At 35.5% G+C, this 24,142-nt stretch overlaps 3 protein-coding genes across 4 annotated transcripts; 2 read left to right on the top strand and 1 right to left on the bottom strand.

Moving 5' to 3' along the window:
- Positions 1-2,468: 2,468 nt before the first annotated feature.
- LOC117904680 (coiled-coil domain-containing protein SCD2) lies at positions 2,469-11,527 on the bottom strand. 2 transcript variants are annotated; one of them, XM_034817412.1, is made up of 17 exons: positions 10,924-11,527; positions 10,290-10,462; positions 9,606-9,681; positions 8,958-8,999; positions 8,800-8,862; positions 7,210-7,259; positions 7,105-7,132; positions 6,773-6,847; positions 6,547-6,657; positions 6,411-6,471; positions 5,661-5,777; positions 5,443-5,561; positions 5,100-5,169; positions 4,604-4,642; positions 3,862-3,902; positions 3,393-3,519; positions 2,469-2,910 (listed from the first exon to the last, which is right to left on the bottom strand). In XM_034817412.1, exons 1-17 carry the CDS (start codon positions 11,269-11,271, stop codon positions 2,741-2,743), a joined length of 1,710 nt encoding a protein of 569 aa, XP_034673303.1. In that variant the 5' UTR covers positions 11,272-11,527; the 3' UTR covers positions 2,469-2,740. The 2 variants fall into 2 exon arrangements, with proteins under 2 accessions (XP_034673303.1, XP_034673304.1); XM_034817413.1 differs by having other exon boundaries at positions 10,290-10,458; positions 10,924-11,001.
- Positions 11,528-14,243: 2,716 nt separating this feature from the next.
- LOC117904580 (mitochondrial phosphate carrier protein 3, mitochondrial-like) lies at positions 14,244-20,097 on the top strand. The gene is made up of 6 exons (XM_034817258.1): positions 14,244-14,718; positions 15,595-15,956; positions 16,055-16,091; positions 19,096-19,317; positions 19,414-19,538; positions 19,703-20,097. Exons 1-6 carry the CDS (start codon positions 14,422-14,424, stop codon positions 19,758-19,760), a joined length of 1,101 nt encoding a protein of 366 aa, XP_034673149.1. The 5' UTR covers positions 14,244-14,421; the 3' UTR covers positions 19,761-20,097.
- Positions 20,098-20,287: 190 nt separating this feature from the next.
- Positions 20,288-21,452, top strand: LOC117904581. Its single transcript, XM_034817259.1, has 2 exons — positions 20,288-20,968; positions 21,146-21,452. The coding sequence occupies exons 1-2, from the start codon at positions 20,736-20,738 to the stop codon at positions 21,339-21,341; spliced, it is 429 nt and encodes a 142-aa protein (XP_034673150.1). The 5' UTR covers positions 20,288-20,735; the 3' UTR covers positions 21,342-21,452.
- Positions 21,453-24,142: the final 2,690 nt, after the last annotated feature.

The following is a 24,142-nucleotide window of genomic DNA, read 5'->3' as shown; positions in this document are numbered from 1 at the left end:
TTTGGGTTTCTAAAACAATGGTTTTATCAATCGACTTTTGTTGATCTTCAAGTACAACCCCAAATCTAATTTTTCCAACTTTAATGAGATGAATAGGGACATAAGTCACATAACTTCTGTTAACTGTGAGTACATCTCTGAGAAATGTGTGCCACTTTCTGTATTCAAAGCAACAAGTACCTAAACATCCATGAATGCATCTCAAAATCTAGCATTTCCGAAGAAAACTTTCATGTAAAAACAAGGGTTTTGGTTGATGATTTCCTCAATTTGAGGAATGAAAACAACCCATATTAGGGATTTTTTTAATGAACATGACATGAGTCCTCATCAACAAAGAAAATAAATAATCCAAAGGATCAACAGGGTATCTGCTCTTTTCCAGGTATCTCACACATTTTCTTTATGTACTTATTTGGGATTGAGATTTGTTCTCTTTGACCTCTATAGAAAAAAGGTCTTCTTGTAATAATGAGGCATCCACTTTCTTCTCTGCCTAATTTTTTCTTTCATTTCACATACTCACTCCCAAGTCCCACCATATGGTCCCCATAACCCCATTCCACACCCTCTAAACTCAAAAAAATAATAGCTTTCACATGGTGTGCATCAATTGTTTATATAGTCCAAACACATAAAATTGTATACTAACTCCAAACTCTTAGTCATGTGCATGCTATGCACTGCCATAATCAGGTATGGTTTAGCAAAATGAGGTCTAAATCCGGCGAAAAACCCGGGTTATTAACAAGGTTCAATCAAATTCATTTGAGATGAGGAAAAAAAAAAAAAAAGAGGAAAAGAAATGAGACATGAATAGGAGTAGGTAATGGGTTGGGTGGGATTGAGTTTTGAGTTGAGAGTGAAGCACAAAAGGCAAACACATATACTCAATCCTCCTATTCTATTGCAACCAACTCATTAAAAGGTGAGAGAGCATGCTCATAAAGAATTTAAAAGAGAAGGTAGTTGGGTGCAAATTTGAAGGCTCCCATGAGTTTGTTTAATACAAAAGATGGTGGTTGGGAGCATCAGGGTTGGGAAATGTGACGGCCTGATGGGGAGTGGGATGGAGAAGAGAAGGTTGGGGTTTATTTTGGACTCTTGCAAGAGAAGCAAAGCTTCACTTTTCTTTCTTTACTCTTAACTTTGTCACTTTTCATTGTTTCTTTAAGATAGGGCTAGGGCATAGTGGGGAAAAGCTTATTAACTTTTTTATTTAATTAATTGTTTCTCCCCTTTTTAGTAGTTAAATGTCACAACAATCATAGTTTGCCATATTGTCATAGAGCAATTGCACCTTGACTTGGAAGCAAACATGTTCACATCCAAATTCCAAAGACATAATAATATGTCATTAAGATATCATCTCCTTTACTAAACCTAATGATTTTATTTTTCTCTCTTTACTTTTTGATTATTAAACAAAAACTTGTCATATGCCTGAAAGAAAATGAATGCTAAAATACCATTCATAAGCATAATTAACACAAAAAAAAAAGTTATATCTAAATACTAATATTAATAAAGAATGATGAAGGTAAAGCATGAAAAATGTTAATAATTCTTTGGTATTATTTTGTTATGAGTTTAATTTTTGAACGTTATAAATAGGTCAACCAAGCATAGTGGAACATGCTTGGGGGCACACTTATGGGGCCACCATTTGAAAAGACAGAAAGGGGGGAAAGTGGGAGGGGTCCTTACTCCTTGCTGCAATTGTCAGGACTGGCCAGGGAGGTCCACTTTTACCCCCTTTTTGTGGCTCACTCCTTCAATTCAACTCTGAGAGCTATTTGTAACTTTTGGTCGGTCCAAAACAAAATAATACCCATAGCATTTCCCATATCAACTTTCGACCGTGTGGTCCTGCTCCTATTCTTGTTGTTATCTCCCTGGTAGAGTCCTGATTTTTAGGAAGTAACCAAAGCTTTTTTTTTTTTTTTTTTGACAACTAAAAAAAAATTTATTTATAAAGAGACTCCAAAAAAGCGACTCGGGTATACAAACTTATACATCCACCATTAAAAGCTAATTTTAGAATGTAATTTTGAAAACAATCTTGAAAAGTTCTTTTTAATAACGGCTTTTTATAGTGGTTTTTTTATAAGCGGATATGCTTTTAAATATGATTTAAAAATAATTTACTACATAACATTTTATTTTTAATCATTATTTGCATTTGTATAATTACTTTTTAAAATAATCCAAAAGTAAAAACAATTAATTTTTTTCTTCCGAAAACATTACACTTTCAGATTTAAAAACAAAAAACTATTTTCTATTTTTCGGTTATCAAATATGTTTTCCAATATTTTTATTTTAAAAAACGAAAAAGTATTTTAAAAAATAATTACCAAACAAGACTCAAGCATCTTGAGTCATACTTAGATCTTTTATAAATAAACTTAATATCTTTTAAAACCCCAATTATTCCAAGGCAATCACAAAATTTTATAAAATAAAAGTAATTTTAATTGTTCCAAGCATTTGGCTTTGATTTTGTTCTATATCAAGTCTATCGTACAAACAACATAAATACAATTTCAACAAATCTCCCTAACACTATATGGTGGAGCCTAGGTCCTTTAGTATGAGGGACCGACTATAATACCGGATATGGGAAAAACCGAGCAAGCTCGGTGAAAATTTTGTATGAAGAAGGAAAAAAATGACGAGCAACATTTTTGGTTTTTTTTTTTTTTTTCCCAACACAAACAACATTTCAGGGTGCGCCCGGTCATGGAGAGTAGTCTGATTCTGCAACGGGCTTCTGATTAACAATTGAAACATAAGAAGGCTTGTGATTAACAATTGAGGCGTAAGAAGGCTGGTCGTTTTCCTTGCGAGATGCTTCCCAGAGTTGTTGCTCTATCCCTAGTTTCCTCAGCTCCCTCAGGCCTCGCTCAACTGTCAAGAACATACATCAAAGGGCATTAGATCTTCGAGTTTAATGTATGACGATTGAACATGGCAGTCATAGTCATGCATAACAATAAGGATCTTCAGCAATTTCTCTTCTTCTCATGGTTATGCACATGGCTTCTCCACAACTCTCATTTCCAGTGATACACGAGGTCCCGAATATATGATGCAGTATGTAGAAAGCATTTCAGAAGCATAACTAAAATTTATTTTCTATCTGATGTCGTAACATGATAGTTTTTAACTCCCGGCCCTTCGGTTATAACCTATGCAAGGAGTGACATTTACATCTAAAGCACATGCCCTAGAAAATATATGAGATCTTCACGGGGGGAAGAACAATTTCATCTGGAGTTTTCTCCCATGAAAAAAGCTCTCAGTAGTTCTGAGGTAGGTCTATTAAAATTGAGAGGGATTTATGTATGTTTAACATTATTAGAACCAGAAGAAAAAAAAGAGAAAGTTACCATCAACAGCGTCATGTGAAGTTGGTGTTTGCCCACTCCGACTGATCCAAAATTGTAGTCTCTCTTCTGCAATATCCTCTTCTACACCATGGACTTTGGCTCTTCTCCAGAAATAAGTAAGCCAAGCCTGCACACAATGAATAGGTTGAAAACTATGAATCTTGACATGATATAAACATTTGGTAGTCAAATGTAGAAAACCCGCCTTCTTGTTGTATCATGTTAAAATGAACTATCCTTCTCTGTTTTTAAGTGAGAGATAAAACTACGATTGACATCAAAAAGCAGGTTTTCAGTACCAGAACCTTTCCAATGGACTTATATAGATCTCCTGTAGTTAACATTAACAACAACAAATGCATAATCAAGGGGAAAAAGACGAAGTAATGGGTTTGTAGTTCAACACATGTCAGAATTTTATGCCACCACCGAAATATGAGCAAACTTATACAATAAAGCAGCAAAATACCTCTTTGAAGAGAACATCTTCTGCCTCCTCTTGATTTAATTCTGGAAAATAAACAAATAAATAAGTTATAATAATTCAAGTTAGTTCTAAACTAGTCAACCTTAATTTAACACAGAAATGTTCTGAGAAATTTTCCAATTTAAAAAGTAATGCTACAAGAAATCCACGGTAAAAATATCTTAGGGCCTATACACACTCATGCATGCAACCTCAAAGAATTAAAACCTAGGAAGCCCATATTCAGATATTTTTTATAGCATGGAGGACTGCACCCTCAGGAGGTTGAAACACTTCCAGGTTCCTTACATCCTCCCAAAAATGAAGTTAACATTTTCTTACTTCAATTTGATAAGTGTTAGCAGAAGTTTACCCCATGAAAAAAATCCTATTAGAAAGGAAGAAAATCAACTCCATTCCAAAGTGTAAGGTACCATATGATAATTATAGTAGTTGTGGGTGCAGTGTTCAGTGTACATGCAAGAGGGAGTGGCCAATTTCTCCAATAAAGGATATTTAAGCCAACAGGGCCCATTTTTTGAACCAACCTATTTCAGTTTGTTGGTTAAATCACTTCCTATCCACCCAAAAAAATAGAACATATAAAATGAGAATGGAAAAAAAATCAAAACGGAATATGTGCCACCAGCAGTACTGATGTGCAACTGATCTAGTTGGAGTTTCCTCAACCTGAGCATATAGATGTCAAATATGAAAAAACAAAATGTCAGAATATTTCAGTTACCAAATGACTCCATGGACTTGGGATCACCCGGTGATTTATCTGCATTACAAAATCATAAAGGAATGATAAGTATGTGTTGCACATTATCTCATTATCTTAAGTAGCTTCTAAATCTTTTGGAGAAGTAATACTACATCATGGTATCATAAACTTCCCAACAAGATATAAGACACAGCCTTTACGGTAGGCCATAAAACAAACCACATATATAAAAATCAAAAGACAATTCAAAATGATAACCTAATTGATCTGCAGATGGGAAAACTCAGTTTGTTATGTTAGAAAAGGGTTACATCAGGCATGGTATAGACTGGAAATAGAAGCCAAAACAAAAGGAAAAGATTACATACAGTCAGACTGGAAATCCTTTCCTTTTAAGTTTTATAAGTTATAATTTCTTAGAAGACAAATGGAAAATGAATTGATCCCATCAAATCAATTATTAGTGCAAAAGGAAATGCAAATTCAACCATTAGAAATGAGAAATAAGGCCTACCTGAGCTGTACTGTCGAACCAAATTTGGACGTCTGTGCAGGGCCAATGCAAGGACAATGGCATCCTCAACCTGGAAATGATGATGATAAAAACAATGACCAAAAATGCAAAGAATGCTTCCAGAGAAATAAAAGAACAAACAGAAAGGTTTGACAGAACACGATGCAAAATGACTGGAAGATATTAAATCGGAGTCCTGAAGAATCCATGTTTACAGAGGTAGAATCCTTCAGGAATCCAAGACCTAATTTTGATAAAACATTCCTTCAGAAAGGATAATCTAATAAAGAAAAAAAAAATAGATGACAAACAACAAAATTTTGTGTTGAATATGAGAGAAAACCTTTAAGGAAGCTAGCTCCCTCAAACCCATTTCAACTGAAAGCATGCTCTCAATATTTCCTTCTCCAGTTAGATCACTCAAATCTCGGACAAGTTTACTCCTATCTGGATCCTCACCACCTGCAGGAAGACATAGAATGCATAATGAAATACAAGCGATGAAAAGAAAACTTAAACAACAGTCGTGAATAAAGTTGTAAAACCAACAAGTAAACTAACCTCCATTCCAAGACTCTTCCTTGGCCTTTTGTCCAGCTGAAATGACGACTTCAAATGGCAAAGGTGCTAAAGATGACCAATGCTCATGCTTTGATAATGCTATGTCTGCACAGATGGCTGTACAGCAAGAAAGCAACAACAGACAAAACACATCTCAGATATGACTGAATAGATTAGGTATTCATTTCAAAAATAAAAAATAAAACCAAAACAAAATAAATCAATAATAAGATATGACTGAATCAAATAAATAAAGCACTCGTTAAAAACAAAAGAAAATCAACAACAAAATTTTCCAAATCACTAAGCCCTGCAGAATGAAACGAATCTAAAAACCACTGAAATTATTTTGATATCAGATCTCAGGCGTGGAATAGTTCAGAATCAAATAATAGCAGCTAACAGGAGATAGGAAGCTGCCATTAGGAGCTATTAGCATCAAGAATTTATCACAATACCAGACCATAGGAGGAGGAGGAGGAGGAGGAGGAGGAAGACCATCGGTCAGCCCTATACTACTTCGATGAAAATACTGGAATAACAAACTACACAAAGAGCACTATGCTTGACCAAATTCTTGCTTCTTATGACAATCAAAACTTATCTCAACCAGACACATAAATTCGAGAGAATTTTTAATCAAGCTCTAAGGATCTCTGGCTGCCTTATAAGAAACGATAAGTAAATTGAAGCAGGCAATAACCAATTGCTTTTATTTTTAAGTAGGAAAAGATTTTGGTGTTAAATTACCATGACGTACAGCTAAACCCCAGTATCGAGCAAGCCAACATCTCTTCAGAACAACTTCTTCCTGAAAAATAGATGCAGTTATACAATTAGTGTCTGAACAGTTAGTCATTACTAATACTACCATTTATGGACACACCATCTCCTCCTGAGTCAAAATCATTCTTTTTGTCATGGAGCGAAGAGCTTTTGCTTCAGATTCTGCTTCTTGAAGTTGTTCTATAGCAGTTGTGGCACCATCTTTCAAGTTCTGATTCAAACAAGCAGGGTCAGGCATAAAACTCTAGTATAAATCAGAAAACACTTTATCAAGAATAGCAGTATACTAAAAGTCAACAAAAGTGCTCACTGATGACAAAAACCACCTGTATTTCCAAACGAAGGTTTGCAATTTCCTCATCTCTCCCATCCTTAGTTTGTTTTGCCGCCTTTAGAGCAGCCTGTGGCCAAGAATGTTTTAAAATCTAATAAATTCATTTATTCAAAGAAGATATTAGCAGGCTTTAATATAAGACAGGGCAACTCAGACTGTCAATTTAGAACAACAAATTATTTCCCAAGAAACATAACTAAGGTAATGGCCTAATATAAAGCCTTTGTCATCCTTCAACACCAATATGAGAAGAGGAACATAAGCAAATTCTTAACCATTAAATATTTATATCTATTCAAAACAAAGTCGACACTCTCTGCTGACCTCTTTTTGACGCAATGCTGCTTCCTTCCTGCAGATAAATCACATAAAAAATCATAACAAGAATATTAAACATAAATTGGCATAGACAAAGAAACCCAAGTTTACCTGCTCAACAACTTTGCTTCTAGGGATACACCTTCTCCAAGAGCAGCAACCTATCAATATAAATTGAACCAAAAAAAAAAAATGAATAAACTAAGAATTGTAGCTAGGACCCAAAAATAAGGAATATGAGGGCACATTCGTAGGTTACATATAATTGTAATATGAATTTGAGATAACAAAAGCTGGTAACGAACTTTAATTTGAGGTCACAAGGCATGTATAAGTTGTTAGACATGAGAAACAAATAGCAACCAGACCTATGGTTTTAGCTACACGAATAGTTTATTAACATGCACTTTAATAATTTACAATTAAAATTTTAATAATGCCAATCAAATAGATATGAAAAAAAAAAAAACAAACAAAATCACTTCAACAAGAACAACTGTCTAAAGCTCAACCAATTAGAAATGAAGAATTGCCACCGAGGGAGGAGCCAAGAATTAAATTTAGGGAATCAATTTTAATGATAATAAATCTAACAAAATTTATCAATCAATATTTTTTTTATCAGAAACAAACATATATATTAATTAAGAATAGAAACACGAGACGGATGAGGAATCCTCCCCATGATGTACAAAAGGCATATTCTTTAAAATAATTAAAAAAGGTGAAATATGTTAAGCAAACACTGTAAATAAAATAAGTAATTATGATAATAATGTTGAAAAACAATTTAAATAAAAAAACACCAAGAAATGAGTGCAACAAAGTAAATACAGTGCACACAAAAAGCACCACCAAGCAAGCAAAAAGAAGAGAGAAACAAAATTATATGCGCTAGTCACATACAAATTGCAAACAATCAATACAAAATTAAAAGTTCAACATTCTATTAACAAAAAGCATAAATATAAGTAGTTATTAATTTCAGTCATTTAAAAAAAAAATCAATAATTTCAATTAGAGCAAATAAGTATTTATTAATTTCAGTTATTTTTAAAAAATCAATAATTCCATTAAATTGTTTTATCAAAAAGTCTTTAAAATATTTTAATAAAAAGTTCAATAATTTAATAATAACTAAAATAAAGCATATTAAAAAGATAAAAGGAAAATTGGATGGATGAAGATATTCGTTAAGAAGTTATCTATGATTCGAAAATAATTTAATAAAAAGTTCAATAATTTAATAATAACTAAAATAAATCATATTAAAAAGATAAAAGGAAAATTGGATGGATGAAGATACTCATTTAGAAGTTACTTATGATTTGTGCAAGTCACTGTGTACTTTTTTTTAAAAAGTAACTAATATCTATTGGCTATTTAGATTTTCATTCTCAAATGTTTTCTAGGAGTCATTCTTAGTGGAATTATTTTCCTTGATTTTAGGAGGGTATGCATTTTTTCAAATTTTTGAGTTTCTTTAGGCAAGTGCCCCTCTAAGTCTGTATTGGCTCCGCCAGTGATTGCCACAAAAATATAGGATAATGATAGATGCATAACTCAAATAAAACATTCATTACGATAACACACAGCTCATTTGGAAACCCCTTTACCCCTTGGGTATCATGAATTTTTTTGGATAGGCCCTCATGGTTATCATGAACGCAAATAAAAGGCATGATGACTCAGATGTTTGACCTGTTTCTCAAGCTCCCTAGATCTAGCCTCTGCTTCTTCACGCCTTTCTTCTGCAAGTCGAAGCTGCATACAGATTCAGGCACAAATATTACAAATCACAAATAATAAGGCATTGGAACCATTATTAGATTTACATCTGGTGAGGGGGAAAGGAGCACCTTTTCACGAATATTCTCATTCTCTTCTTGGAGCATATCAAGCTGCAATTTGAGAATATGTTAGTTTCAACATAGTTGCTTCAGGGAGGACATTTCAAATTTCACAAAATAGTAAGGCTTCATTTGGATTTTGGAAAATTTGAGGGAAAAAACAAGGGAAAGAAAACAGTGAGAAAATTTGGAAGAAAAAAATGAAAGAAAATAAAAATAAATTTAAATATAATAATTTTTCTCATGTTTTTTCAAATTTATTTTTCATCTTTTTTCTCCTATATAAAAGATGAAGAATTCGAAAATGTATTAGTTCTAAATTACTTTCATTGTATTTGATCATCCTTCACATTTTCTATGGTAAACCAAAGCAAGGGATTTTGGGTTCCTTCATACTTTTTTTTCCTTTACAAAAAGAGCATGAAGGTCTTGACTAGTATCCTCATTCTAGCCATTTCAATATGAATACGTATCTTGTCTAACCTACATAGCTTTCTTCAATCTGTTTCAGAATTGGCATAGAAACTATTAACAAGATTTTTTTATTTTTTTATTTTTGATAGGTAAACAAAGTGAATATATTAAAAGTGCTTGGAAAAGACGCACAAAGTACACAACTATTAACAAGATATAGAAATAGATGTCTTAATGGTATACCTCATCATGAAGTGCAGATGCCTCATGCTGATTTTCTGCGCCTTTTAAGTTAATATGCCCCAAATCTAATGTAGACCTGCAAAGTTTTACCAATAATAAAATCCAAACAATCAAATAAATATGATACATCGTACTGAAAGTTCCCCACAAAATGAAGCTTTCAACTTCCCATTTTAATTAAAAATGTAATGTGTTGATGGAGGCACCTGCAAGCACAGAATATGAATTGAAAAAAAAAACACAAGAATTTATGTGTACAAAGGTTTTGAACCATTATTGAATAGGTTGACAGACAGCACTCATTATGTGATCTTTTAGAATTGCAAAAGGTTTTAGACCTTAAGCTTTTGACTCCCAGCAAAAAAGTTTTAGATCTTAAATTTCAACATAATTTAATCCATGGTTTGGAAAAGAAATTAATGCAATTGCCATATTCCATCAAAGTCGGGAAACACCATCCAGAAGAAATGTGTATTGATTGTCAACATACTAGGTTATCCAGAAAACTCTTTCAAGAACACTTTTTCACCCTCAGATGCAGCATATAAATATAAATATTGTGTGCATACTTTAGTTTGAAACAAGAGCAATTCAAAGCATAGCCTTAAGCTGTCTCTGCTTCAAAATATTAATTGTACCTTTTTATTAGCAAAAATAATTAAAAATGCGGGCAAAATACTCCACCTTTTTTCTCTGGGCCTATTTTTGGCAGGAGGTTCCATAGGAGGTATAGAAACGGGATTTCTAAGTGTTGCTCTGCTAGATGGCACTATTGGCATTGCACGAACGGACATTGCTGGCCTTCCAGCTGATGTGGATCGAACTGAAGGAGTATGCTCCACAAAGTTCCGACCTAACTAAATACCACAAATTCCAATTAGCCTTCTAAATAGTAAATATCAACCAAGCAGTCACTAGACTCACTACAACACCGGCAAATCCAAATTCATAATAAATTCATGAATGAACATGGCCTAAATTACTCTACATGCCAATAGATATGGAATTGAATCCCAATTCCGTATTCCCTCTTCCACAAAAAATGACTCCACTGCAACCTAAGGAAAAAGTTTGAAATTCCAAGGAATTGAAACATTCCGAATCAAATCCAATTACGACCGATGATAACTCCAAAAACGAAACTAAAATTCATCAAAAAGAAGCCGAGATTTAGATCTCCGTTACAAAGAAAATCATGAAACTCTAAAGCCTAAAATTTGCTTTGGTACTTCAAGCTCTGCAGAATTCAAGCCAACTAAACCATTCTATCACCAGTTCAATCAAAAACATAATAACGATACGTATCATTCGAACTTACTGCAGGTGACGGAGATCTAGTGGCTCTAGCGGACGAATGGTTACTATTAATACTGCTGGCATAAGACGACGGAGCAGGAGGCGGCGGAGCACTGTACCGAAACCCTAGATCATCGTCGTCGTCGTCGTCGTCAGCCGTCTGCGACGCCATCACCTGCGCCAGACGCTGTGCCGCAGCTTTTGCCGCAACATTTTGACTCCTCTTGATGGTGGACACTCCACCGGCCCCCGAAGCCAGACGCGAGTGAGGGTGCGCCGGCGACATCGCCGGAGAAGACGACCCCGTGCTACTCGACCCTCCACTCCACTGCCGCCCATACACCGGACTCCCCGTTCTCCTCCGATCCATCAATCTAAAGCCAAAACAGCGACAGGAAGAGAGCTAGATTCTCGATAAAATATTTCGCCCTGCGCTAGATTCTCGAGAAAAAAATCGAATCGAGATCGGGAGGTGAGGTTGAGAGAAGGACGGAGTGCTTGAGAATCGGGATCGGAGAGAGAAGTCGAGGCGGAGAACGAATCACGACCGTCGGATCTATGATGAAGAGCGACGCGGCAGTGGCGGGGGAGAATAGAGGAGAAAACAGCGGGACCCAGTCTTTGATGGATCTGAGGAAAAGCTGACGTGAAGTTTTGAATCCGAATTTTTCGGGTCATCGGGTTTGATTGTTGGAACCTACTTGGGTGGGGGTGCTTTCAAGGCTTTTTCCTTTGGGTGTGGGAACAATTTCTTGGAAAGTCAATTACACGTCAACCCTGAAAACTGAATCCATTTTCAACTCTCTGACTTTAATTTTATAGATATATTTTAGGATGCCTTTTTTTTCTTTTAATCTAACCACAACAAAGAAAATAAATAAATAAAATGATTAATTTAGAAGGGGTTCTGTTTGTATTTTCCCATAAAACAAAACATAAATTAGTTTATTCAAAATTTCCTAGAAAAAAAAAATTTAAGCCTTCGAAAACATTAAAAGAAGAATAAAATCACATAAAATACCTTATAAAACCCTTGATATAAAAAAAAAATTAAACATAATATATATATATATATATATTAACATGAATAAAAAAAGTATCTCATATATATTTTAAATTAAATATTATATGAAAAAATATGAAAAAAAAACTTTGGAATACATTAACCAACTCAATTTATTTTTCCTTTCATATGAAATATTCATATAAATATAAGACCCTTTGCCCAAAACCTTCGAATTTCTTAATTATCAGCTCCATCTTCTTTTGAGTCAAACTTGATATCACAAATAATAAATAAAGCTCTTTGATACAAGCTCAAGCAAGCCAAAGGCCATGATTTTAAAATGACAAATCAATATTATAAATTATTAAAGTTTTATTAAACGTATATATCAAACTAGAGAGCTTCTTATTGAAGTCAAATAGGTCTAAAAATTATTATTAGATTTAAAAAAATATATAATTATGATAAATTATAAAAATCAATACATTATATTTTTACCTCTATCTCAATTTAGTGCATAATTTTTTTTAAGCAATGTCAACCTTATATTATAAACCAAATATTAAACAAGTCACCTTATTAAAAAAAAAATCATAAAAAATGTATACCCATCATATAAAATCAGAGGCACCTAAACCTATCACATAAAAATTCGACTTGAAATCTTAATAGTAGGATTCCTCTAGTATTCAGGCATAATTTAGAGATAACATTGCTCTGAAAAAATTTCAATAGGGAAATTAAAATATAAGGAAGATCACAAGGATGATTTTTATAATTTACTACACATTATGACTTTTCATGTTTCAAGAGGGAAGTTATGACTTTTCATGATTCTGTAGCTAAATTCTATTTTAACCCGATTGAAAAGTTTTATTTTAAGCCATACAAATTTTATTAAAGATTTTGATACAATATTAAATTATTGATTAACCCAAAAGTTTAAATTATTAGATAATAAATGGATAATACAACCTTACTCAATATCACATTTAACTCCTATAGAAGAAGTAGCAATGAAAGTAAGTTATCAATATAGTTGTTAGAAGGCTGTGCACATGTTTAAGTCCCGTGCGTCATATTTGTTCTCCTATTTACACATTTGTTTTTTCAATTTATTGAGTAGGTTGAAAAAAAAACTATTTATATATATCTCTTTATTTATATTTATGGTTATGGTTATGAGACGGGTGTTAAAAAACATGATATACATTATAAAACCCAAATCCTATAATGTTAAATATGGAAGAAAATTGACAGTATAACATTGTTTCTAGAAAGGTTTTCTATGTGAAGCTGGTTTGAAACTTTGAAGGGCTAATTGCGTAGTCAAGCAGCACAAGGCACAAAGGTGGCAGCATGCCTGCATGTGCGGAATATTAGTTGGGAGTGTAAGACTTTTGAAGGGTTTTCGTGCCTTGGAATCCACGTTAATAAACAATATGTATACGTCCCTGCTGAGGTTGGCGAGGCTTCTCCTAGACATGCCATTGACTCAACGCAACAATTTCACCCACACCCATCATTCACTCACGGTTGAATTGACAAAGGAAAGTTAGCCCATCACATTTTATTCGTTGTAATATTTATTACAACGAATGAGGTTTAAATGTTTAGAAGTTATATTTTTTTAAATAAAAAATAAAAATAATTATGATATTTTTAGAAAATTCAATTAAATAAAAAAATTGGTTTTTAGATTCCATTTCAGAAATTTCATGTGGGGCCCATGCCTTTAGTTTATATGACAATTTTGTCTAAACATTGCCATTTTTTAGACTTTTTGTCAGGAAAAAAAAATATTTTATACAAATTCTAAGGAAAATTTAAAAGGTATTTAAATAAAATCCTCAGCCATCAGGTACAGGTCAACGATTCCTGTATTTTCTAACATTGCTCCTCAGATGTGATGGCATGATCCAGGGAGCGCAATTTTTTTAATTAATTTTTTTCTTTTTAAGTTTAGAAAATAATCTTATCTTTAATGAAAATATTTTAAAATAAATTCTCAAACATAAAATATATTCACTCATTATATACTCATATAATATATGAACCCGAGCCACGTTAAAATGTGTTAGGTGAAATTGGGAAGAAAATATATAATTATTTTAAAACCTGCTATGTAAATATAAAAGATTTTTAAAATAAATAAAAAAATCAAATAATTGTGGTTAATCGAATTTATAAAAATAAATTTCGGACCAGGAAATTCGGGGTAAAAATGTAATTTACTCGGGTGATAAAAAGGGTAACCGGGAGTCAACGTTGTAATTTAAACGAAGACCGGAGGGCAAAAATGTCAAGAACATCCCCTAAAAGCAAGCGCAGATGAAGAACTCTCCTTCGGGAACGCAGACATTTTCGACCGCGGACGCGAGATCCAGATTTTCTCGCGTCCAAACACTCCTTTTTAACCACCACCGATCCCTCTGTTTCCCTGTCTGAAATCGGCCCCCCTTCTTCCTTCTCGAAGAATCCAATCAGCGAATTGTAACCCTATACATAGCTCCAATGGCCTTCATCGAAAACTCTCGCCAGTCACTCGTTCCGAGCTTCCTCTACACAACGCCGGTTTCGAAGAAGCTCTTTGATGTGGACACTTTGGTGCGCGGGAACCCTACCTTGCCTACGGCGTCGTCGAATGGAGGAGCGTCCAAGAGTTTCATGATTCCGGCTCCGAGCGAGCCGGGGAAGATCGCGATGTTCTCACCGGCTTATTACGCCGCGTGTACCGCCGGAGGGACCCTTTGCTGTGGTCTCACTCACATGGCCGTTACTCCTCTCGATCTCGTCAAGTGTAATATGCAGGTATGTTTTCGATTTTCATTTCGTCTCATTTTCATTTATGTTTCCTTGTTTATCGACCACGATTTTGATTTGGTTTCGTTTGGATTGATGTTTGAAACTGCTGATGTTGGATTTGTGGTGTTTTTTACCATTTTTTTGTCATCGAGACTTGTATGTCTGTGACCTGATGTTTCGATTTTCTTTAATCCATGACAAATGCTGTCTGATTGATAAGGATTTCTATTTTTATTGGCTTTAGTACTGTTTTTCGATGTCGATACCTTGTGGTTGGACTTAGATTTAAAGAGATGTTTATTAAACCTGAGTTTTAGCTTATTCTCTCTTTATCTGAACAGATTGTTGTACAATTATCGCTAGGAAAGGTCTATCCGGGGGGAGTCACTCTGGATTTGCGGTAGACGTTTTTCTGTTGACTTGGTTTTGCTTTAGGGTTTTGAGTGTTTTATTTATTTATTTATATATTTATTTATTTATTATTTTAGGGGTATTTGCAGTTATCATGGTATTGGTTTGAGAGCTATGTATGATCTTTCTTAGTCTCTCCTTTGTGGTTGGAGATTTAGCCTATACTTTTATATATTTACCCGGACAAATAATGAGTTGACCCACCCTGGGGATTGGAGCAAACCTACCCCTGACACCTTAACACCAAGAAGCTTCAAACGGGGAAAAAAAGTGTGCAGCATGAATCACACCTTGTTAATTGTCTTCTTGTTGATTGTGTGGAGCAAGGCATTGTCTAAATTTTTCTTTATTATTTTCCCATCATTTCCATCTTTGGAAGCTACATTGAATAAATGTGTCGACTGTGTGTGCTTGGGTGAATCTTTTTTCTGACTCTTATTAGGAAAATTGGAGTAACTTTTGGTCTTTCAGATTGACCCTACAAAGTACAAGAGCATCTCTTCTGGATTTGGAGTATTACTCAAGGAGCAGGGAGTTAAAGGCTTCTTCAGGGGTTGGGTACCAACCCTGCTTGGTTACAGTGCTCAGGGAGCCTGCAAGTATGGGTTCTACGAGTTCTTTAAGAAATACTACTCAGATATTGCTGGTCCTGAGTATGCAACCAAGTACAAGACATTGATTTATCTTGCTGGGTCTGCATCTGCTGAATTTATTGCTGATGTTGCCCTATGTCCCATGGAGGCTGTGAAGGTTCGTGTCCAAACTCAGCCTGGTTTTGCCAGAGGATTGTCGGATGGTCTTCCTAAGTTTGTCAAGTCTGAAGGTGCTCTTGGGTAATATTCTCTTATAAATAATTTGATTTTCATAATTTAATGGTGTGGATTTGTACTTTCTAAAGACATTAATTTATATTTTTATCCAATTTTGACAGGTTGTACAAGGGTCTTGTTCCTCTATGGGGACGACAGATTCCATGTAAGCTGAAAATATTTCACTGTCTTGTCCTGTGTTTCTATATATGGTAGTAGGAGGAGATAGTTGTTCCTCTTAATTGCTTATGCAGTTACACCATCCCTTTATTTTTTCCCCTTATTTGGTGAATTGTAGTGATTAAATAGCATCTTTTTTTAGTGTGTTATTTTTCTAATATCCTCTTGCCTGCATGCATATCTTATAATTTGATTCTTAGGGCATGACACATCATTCAGTCCCTCAAGCATGTAGGGCCATGCTATGAGCTTCTCTCAATTTATTTTACATTTTTAAGATCTCATTGGATTGTTTTAGGCATTCTTCCTTTTCTCTCTATGCTGATTTTGTTAGTTTGTTATTTGAATGTTCAAAATCCAAATTTAGCTGTTTAATAAATATCATCTTTTACCTTTCCCTTAAATAAGTTTTATAATTCTTTGGCTTGAAATTATGTCATTTTTTAAGTAACATCAAATCATGAGTTATTTTATGCCGTTCTTGTATCAGCTAGGATGTCTGTTTCTGTTGCTACATCTCTCTAATTATTGTTTAAATTTTGATTTTCTTGGGAGTTCAGGTCCTACTCCGTCAAAAACTGCAAATTTTGAAAAGCTTTAAATTTCATTGAAATTTGGAAAGCATTCAAAATTTAAATAATACGTATAAGTTTAAGTTTTTTATGTGGCGATTATTAGTTTTCAATACCCAGCACCCCCATGTGCCCCCGATATGGAATCTCATCACCTTGTAATTTTAACTAGTGCTAAGACATTTTAGTGGTCAGGTAACAAGGTGTTTTGCCATGTATAGAGAAATTCTTAATTTATTGCAATTTGCCATGTTTCTGAAGCCCAGTTTCGACCTTAAATAAGAAAAGGGGGTTTACATCTCATGTTAAACTATTCAATTATTCAAGAGGTTTTTTGGTTTTACTCTGGTAATCTTCTCACTGTATTGAATACTTATTTTCTTTTTGGCTATTTTGGATGATCTTCTGTTTGTTTTCTTTATTTCACTTTAATTGGTATGGATTTATGTTTTGTTTGCACGAGGAGAAAAAATGAATAATAATATTGTGGTTTTGTTTTGGCATTTTATTAATGATCTGATTGTTTAGGAAGTTTCAGGGTTTTGCCTCTATCAAGGTCTTGTCACCCTTGATACCACATACCTGTAAAATTATCTTCTTTAAACCCTTGTACGCTTGTTCACAGATTCTTACCTGCAACTTGTTTCATGGCCTTAGACTGGTCAGCATGTGGTTTTCATTTTTTGGAGTAGCAAAAAGGGACAACTTCTTTTTTTTTGATAAGTGAGAGTATTGTATTACAAAAATATGCTAAAATAGCGACTTAAGATGTACAAGATAGGGAGTCTCACCCCCTTACAGCTGAAACAAAAAATTGTCCAAACAAGATGTACAAAAAACAACCCCCCGCTACAGGAACCCACCAAATCAATTAGCGTCGAAGGACCATCTTTTATAAACAATTTAGACTCCGACCAAAGTTAAAATACAAAAAATGCTTTCAGCTTTTGCAAGGACACACACCCATCTTCAAAGGCAATCTTGTTCTTTGCCTTCCAAATTGACCAAAACAAGCATAAGGGGCCTGTATTCCAAACTGCCCTACGCTTTTTACCCACAAAAGCTCCCTTCCACCCCAAGAGAGTTTCCCTAACTGAGGAAGGAAACACCCAATACACTTAAAACAGAGCCAAGAACAATTTCCACACTTCCATTGTCTTTTGGTAATGGAGAAGAAGATGGTCAATGGAGTCCTCATGCGCTTGGCACAAATAATATCTATTTGCTAAAGCCCTCCCTCTTTTGAACTTGGTCCAAAGTTAGAACTTTTTCCCAAAACGCTTCGGAAGCAAAGAAGCTTACTTTTGGTTGCATAGTAAAGTTCCATATTATCTTCATTGGAAAACACCCTGTTGACTCCGCCCACCTTACCCTATCCTCCACATCCACAATCACTCTTGTCCCACTCAAACACAACAACAAGTTTTTCACCTCAAGGGCTCCAACTCCCCGCCCCCCCCCCCCCCCCCCCCCCCCCCCCTTCTTTCCTCACTTTCTGAAGCATTCCAAACATCTTTCATCCAAGCCTCATTGGAAATAGCTATGGCAAATAAGGTGGGAAAAGAATTGCATAAAGGTGCAACTCTACACCACTTGTCCTTCCAAAAACTCACCCTTTGCCCATTTCTCACCACCAAAGAAAATCTAGAGCTAACAAGGTGCTCCAACTTCCTAATTGCTTTCCATAGGCCTACACTATACCTCTCCCTAACTTTTTGAAAACACCACCCACCACATTCCTCCCCGTATTTCCCCTTTATTACTTGATTCCAAAATGTCTCTTTTTCATTTGCAAATCGCCAACTCCATTTGCCAAGGAGAGCCTTATTGAGCATGATAAGGCTTTTCACCTTCGGCCTCCCTTTTCTCTTATCTAGGCAAATTGTTGTCCACCTTACTAAATGAGGTTTTCTCTCTAGGGCCCCACCTCCCCACAGAAAATCCCTTTGAATTTGCTCCAATAACCACTCTAGGCAAATGGAGGATACACATACGATAAATTGACAAACTGGATAGAGTGCTTTGTATCGAGGTGATTCTCCCACCCTTGGAGTTATATTGACGCTTCCACATAGCTAGTCTCTTAAAAAGCGACAACTTGTTTTATCTCAGTTCCCCCTTCTGCTGGAGTGCTCGGTCCTAGAAATTCACCTCAATGTTCAATACCTTATATCATGTTTCATCTATCCTACATGCTTCTCTATTCTGTCTAGTCTCCTGGCACTTCACCTTGGGTTTACTTGGGAAACTCTGGTGTAGGTTTTCAGATGTCTCAGCTTCTCTTTTTTTGGTTTGCATCTCTACTAATATGGTTTCATATCATCAATTTGGTGAGCAGAAGAGTTATGTCTTATAAGTGCTGTTTCTCCTGTTTGAGTGTTCCTGATGACATCAAAATGGGTATTTCGCAGATTCCATATACAATGATGAAGTTTGCATCCTTTGAGACTATTGTGGAGATGTCATATAAGTATGCCATTCCAACCCCCAAGGAACAGTGCAGCAAATCTTTTCAGCTTGGGGTGAGCTTTGCTGGTGGATATGTGGCTGGTATATTATGTGCTATCGTGTCACACCCTGCTGACAACCTGGTCTCTTTTCTGAACAATGCCAAGGGGGCGACTGTGGGTGATGTGAGTGAACTAACTTCTTATCGATTTGATGGATCTATATATACACCTCTCCCCTTGATCTCACCCACTTTGTTTTGATGTATTTCCGTGGTGCAGGCTGTGAAGAATCTAGGACTGTGGGGTCTCTTCACCCGTGGTCTTCCTCTTCGTATAGTCATGATTGGAACCCTTACAGGAGTCCAATGGGGTATCTACGATGCTTTCAAAGTTTTTGTTGGGCTGTAAGTTTCTCCTCCTTTCATTGATTAAAATTCTTCTTTGTTTTGCCATGTTCCTGGTACTATCTAACATGTTTGAAGGATCTATTTCTGGGTAGTTACATTCACTGTCCTGTTCCCAATTTTATTTGAATAAAATGCTAACAAGGTTTTGTTGCTATCCATAGGCCAACAACTGGAGGTGTTACTCCTGCTCCTGCTGCCACTGTTCCTGCAAAGGTGTGAAATTGAGCCGATGATCTATCATTAAACACAATTTTTATGTTGAATTTGAGAAGGGAATTTACTTTTGGCGGATCAATAATATGGGGGTTGCATGGATGGATGCTATAAATGGCATCACTGGGGATGGGTGCTGTATTCTATTCAAGACAGACAGTATCTTTGCATCATTCTCATTTTTGTAGCTATTTTTTATTTTTGAGGGGATGGTTTTGTTTACATCCTCGAAACCTCTAGGAACTTGAGGTGAAGTTGCAACTTGAATCTTAGGTGATGCTATAATCTTGGTTTTCCCACTCAGAGGAATTCCCAATAAAATAACTACAGGTTTTTGTGATCTGATCACTTGTAGTCTGCCATGTACCTTACTGTGATGGTTTTTTTGTGGATCTTCATTGATTAAAAATTTTCTTTTGCCCATCTAATAATGCACAATTCTTCTCTTTTATCTGGATGTACCTTCTGTTTGAATTTGTTACTGCTTGTTGACTATCTGGTGAATTCATGATCTACTCTCTATTTTTTTGGATAATATCGTTCTTTCCTCAATCAGCAAATGTGCCTCAGCTTGTCCTATGCAAAACACAATGCAGGTGTTGTAGATATAACATGCTTTGTCACTGTGAAAAAGGCAGTGTCAAATTCTCCCATGCTTGTATTTTGTTGTATTTCTGGTATTACTGATCCTGGCGTGCCACTGTTCACTGCCTTTCAAATTTATTGTTTTCTTCTTATTCACCAATTTGCTCATAGATTAGTCATCTATGAGTTTCTGCTTCGAATTCTGAATTCCTTTATAGAAGAACCTTTGGTCATATTCTGGAGAAAGTGACTGAATCTCTTCCAACCAGAATATATTCTATGACAACAAGGAGCAGAAATGAATTTTACAAAAGCCCAAAGAACCATCTAAGTGGAGGAAATTCTCAAATATTTAGGAAAGATGGAGGCTGAAAAAAAAAAACTGGCTCAATCCCCATGGAAGAGCTGGCAAATCTATGTTGTCTCATGTATGGGGCTGTGGCCCAGTACAAAATTGAAGCGCAGCCGGACCAGCTTGTATGTGAAGAAGTTAGCATTTTACCTCAAAACATAATCATGGTGCAGCTCCCACTTGGTACCTTATTGGGTGTCATCTTTTGTGAATGTGCAGTGTCTAACTTGACAGCCAAGAAGATGGTGACCTTGCATTTTGCTGAGTCATTCCACAGGTATCATTCAACATTTTGTTCTTTTTCAAGGCAATAGCCTTTTATTATCCCTATCCTCTCTGATTCTACATGTGCATGAAGCTTTATTATCCCTACCCTCTCTGATTCTACATGTGCATGAAGCAAGTCTAAAAATCATACGATTCATTTAGCTTTTTTTTCCTGGCATAATATCAGAAATAACTGCAAGTTGATCACAAACCCCCAACTAGACCTTTCAAATATTCAAATCAGAAGCCGCAATTCAGAGGGTGTACTTTGTGGAAATCTGAGATGTGTCCAATTGAGTTCCACCACAATCCCAAGACGTGTTGGAAGTTTGTGTTTCAATGCGTCTGCAATGGGTCCGGCAGCATCCATTTTCAGATACTAGCGTGAATGGAGATTGCGTAATCTTCTAATAACCATGTCTAGATTTTGATACTGGTGCATGAAGATTGGCATAATCCAGTTACAACACTGCTTTTCAGTCGGTTGCGGCACATCCACTGGTTGTCTTCTTCCGTAAATGCTTTCTAGTGTAGTAAGTGAATGGTTTATAGGAAAGAAATTCATCATAGCCGACTTATCAACCCCTTGAAGTGACCCTTTTCAGCCACATTGAGGCCAAGATAAGGAGTCATAGTCCAACCAACTTGTCGAATACTTAACAAGTTTAGGCAACTCAAGGGCACCAACTGATATGGGGGTCCCTTGCAGGTGAGCAATGTGGTAGTCAAAGGAAGCAGAAAGGATCTAATTCTTAAAAAAAGAAACCCTAGAAGAGGTGGGGGGCTGGTCCAGGTTTTTGTAAGTTTGGTGACTAAAAAGCCTAGTAAGGTCGTTTGGCACTTGTAACTGGGAGGTAGGCGTATGTCTTTCACTTCACCCACCAAGAAATATTACCATCTTTGTATAGATTGAAGCATGTGGAGTATGCTTTGATTTCAGCCATGATTCAAAACTTTCCATGAGATTCATGCCAACAGAGACTTTTCCCATGATGGGCAAACCCATATTCTTGTTTTCCTGCCAAAATAAAACTTATGTTCCATGAACATAAAAGTATAAAACTATTCCCACTATCCCTACTATTCCTCTTAAGCCTTAAGAGTAATGTGACAGTTTGGGATGAAAGGTTTATAATCCAAACACAATTACTACATGGCCGTACGGAAAGTAGTGAGGAGAAATGGCTCAAACTGAAGATTAGACACCGATAGATACCAGTCAAAATGATGACAAAAATCGCCCCCAGAAATCACGTTTAGCCGACTAGTCACTCTCCATAGATACGCTTCACAGTCCGAAAGGACTTGATATCAGTTTACTTCCAAAAGCATCCCCTATAATTCCACAGTCCTTAAGGACAATATGTCTGATAAAAGCCCTTATGCCTCTTTAAATTGTGAGACTTTTAGGATAAAGAAGACAAACAATGAAAATGTGATTAATTGACAACATCTCTTACCTCTTGGAGAGGGTGTATGTAGATCACCTTCATCATTTCCATTAGGACCGTATAGGTCAGATTTACGGAGTTGGGACAGCCACATCCTGGTGGGGTAGCCAACAATTTCACCCTTCTTTTGTCGTGTGAGAATTCTCTTCAGCCTTCATTAATGGCGTTTTCATGTGCAGGGCTCATCAAGAGGACTGAGGGAAGGGCCCCAAAAGAGGGTATAGGCTGCCCTTATAATTCAATCACTCGTCGCCTTGTGCATTGGGCTGCCTCCATTTTGGCCATTGTTTACTTTTACCAAAGTTGAGCTTGAGTGAGATGATCGATGTGTTTGTGCTTTGATTTTACCTTGACCTACTAGATTACCATACAAAAAACCAAGGCCAAATTTTATACCTATTTTCAAAAATATTTTTATGTTTTTCAAAATAATAAATTAAAAATATAAAATATAAAATATATTATTTTTAGAGAATATTTTTTAAAGATTATTTCAAAATTTTATTTTAAAAAATATAAAAAATTAACATTTTAGGCTCTTAAACAATTCTTTATTTTACAAAACAACTTTCAAAAACCGTCTCTAAAAGTCTTTTAAAAAACAATTCTCAAACAAAACTTTAGAGTTTTCAGGAACAAAATTTTGCAAAATAATTTTTTAACTTATTCTCCGTGAGCACATTACACCTATAATTAAAAAAATTTCAAAGTATTTTTCATTTTTTCAATTATTGCTTACAATACAACATGCTACAAAAAGCAATAAAATCACCCTACGTTGTGATTAAATTTTATATTTAGATACCATATTTAAAAAAATAAAAATAAAAACTTTAAAGTAAAGAAAATGGTATTTGGTAGAATACCACTATGGAAAAACATGAATCTCCCTCCATTTAAATAAGGGGTAATGATGTTAAGAAGTTTAGAACTCCGTAGTTGAGAATTCTATTCAAATGACATCATAAATGGCTACCCATTTACATCATAAACCACCAATTGTTACATGACAAGGACAAAATTCTCCATCACTTCCTGAGGAGTGATCCAAAAGTTAACCAATGCTGGGAGTTTCAATTCGAGAGGCGTGACTTGTATAGTACATTTCACTGAAATCCACCAAAATGATTCAGATGCTAACTATTCCACAACAGCAATTCAATTGAATAATTGAGGTGGTTTCCATCAGGGAAATTTTCTCTTTCCATGTGGGTTCCATGTGAAACACAGACTCTGCTCCCATTCCAGGTTGAAATCTATGCCGAACTTCTTTTTCAGATGCTATCACTCTTCATCTCTTTTCCCAAATTCCCAAGTTCATACTTCATATACATCGTGGAAAATATTGTAGCTGGGGAAGACCATTATCCTATAAAAATACATGCATCAACTTTTGTCTCTTGTTGGATGAGTTCAAATCTCGAGGCTCTTTCTCTCTGCTTCACATGCAGGGGCACAAAAGGCTCTTTATGGGCAGCGTACCATGGCTTTAAGGGCACTGTCCCAATTACAACTCAATGCAATAAACATGGGCTGCGGACATGTCCTACGGAGCTGAGCCATGTGAGCTGTGTGACCCAGATCAAAGCCTGATTCTTCGGTTTGCCTTCCACTTTTTGTAGCTGGTTTTTACCTGGTATGGCAAATTTCAAGCATCTGGAGCTGAGCTGTGATCCAGTTGATTTGGAGTAACAGGCAGGCCCCCACAGGCCACATCCATAACCCAAATCAAA

This window comes from Vitis riparia, chromosome 17 (assembly GCF_004353265.1).
Source record: "Vitis riparia cultivar Riparia Gloire de Montpellier isolate 1030 chromosome 17, EGFV_Vit.rip_1.0, whole genome shotgun sequence".
In the NCBI taxonomy this organism is placed as follows: domain Eukaryota; kingdom Viridiplantae; phylum Streptophyta; class Magnoliopsida; order Vitales; family Vitaceae; genus Vitis; species Vitis riparia.
This window is presented reverse-complemented; position numbering and strand designations above follow the sequence as displayed.

Bases quoted from the DNA above. Each gene is read 5' to 3' on its own strand.
- LOC117904680 (XM_034817412.1), bottom strand. From the start codon at position 11,271: ATGGATCGGAGGAGAACGGGGAGTCCGGTGTATGGGCGGCAGTGGAGT. The intron at 9,682-10,289 runs GTGGAGTATTTT...AAAACTTTGCAG, and splicing joins AATAGGCCCAGAGAAAAAAG to GTCTACATTAGATTTGGGGC. The intron at 3,520-3,861 runs GTATTTTGCTGC...CATTGTGTGCAG, and splicing joins AAGATGTTCTCTTCAAAGAG to GCTTGGCTTACTTATTTCTG.
- LOC117904580 (XM_034817258.1), top strand. From the start codon at position 14,422: ATGGCCTTCATCGAAAACTCTCGCCAGTCACTCGTTCCGAGCTTCCTC. The intron at 16,092-19,095 runs ATTCCATGTAAG...GGTATTTCGCAG, and splicing joins TTCCTCTATGGGGACGACAG to ATTCCATATACAATGATGAA. The intron at 19,539-19,702 runs GTAAGTTTCTCC...TGCTATCCATAG, and splicing joins TTCAAAGTTTTTGTTGGGCT to GCCAACAACTGGAGGTGTTA.
- LOC117904581 (XM_034817259.1), top strand. From the start codon at position 20,736: ATGGAAGAGCTGGCAAATCTATGTTGTCTCATGTATGGGGCTGTGGCC. The intron at 20,969-21,145 runs GTATCATTCAAC...GCATAATATCAG, and splicing joins TTTGCTGAGTCATTCCACAG to AAATAACTGCAAGTTGATCA.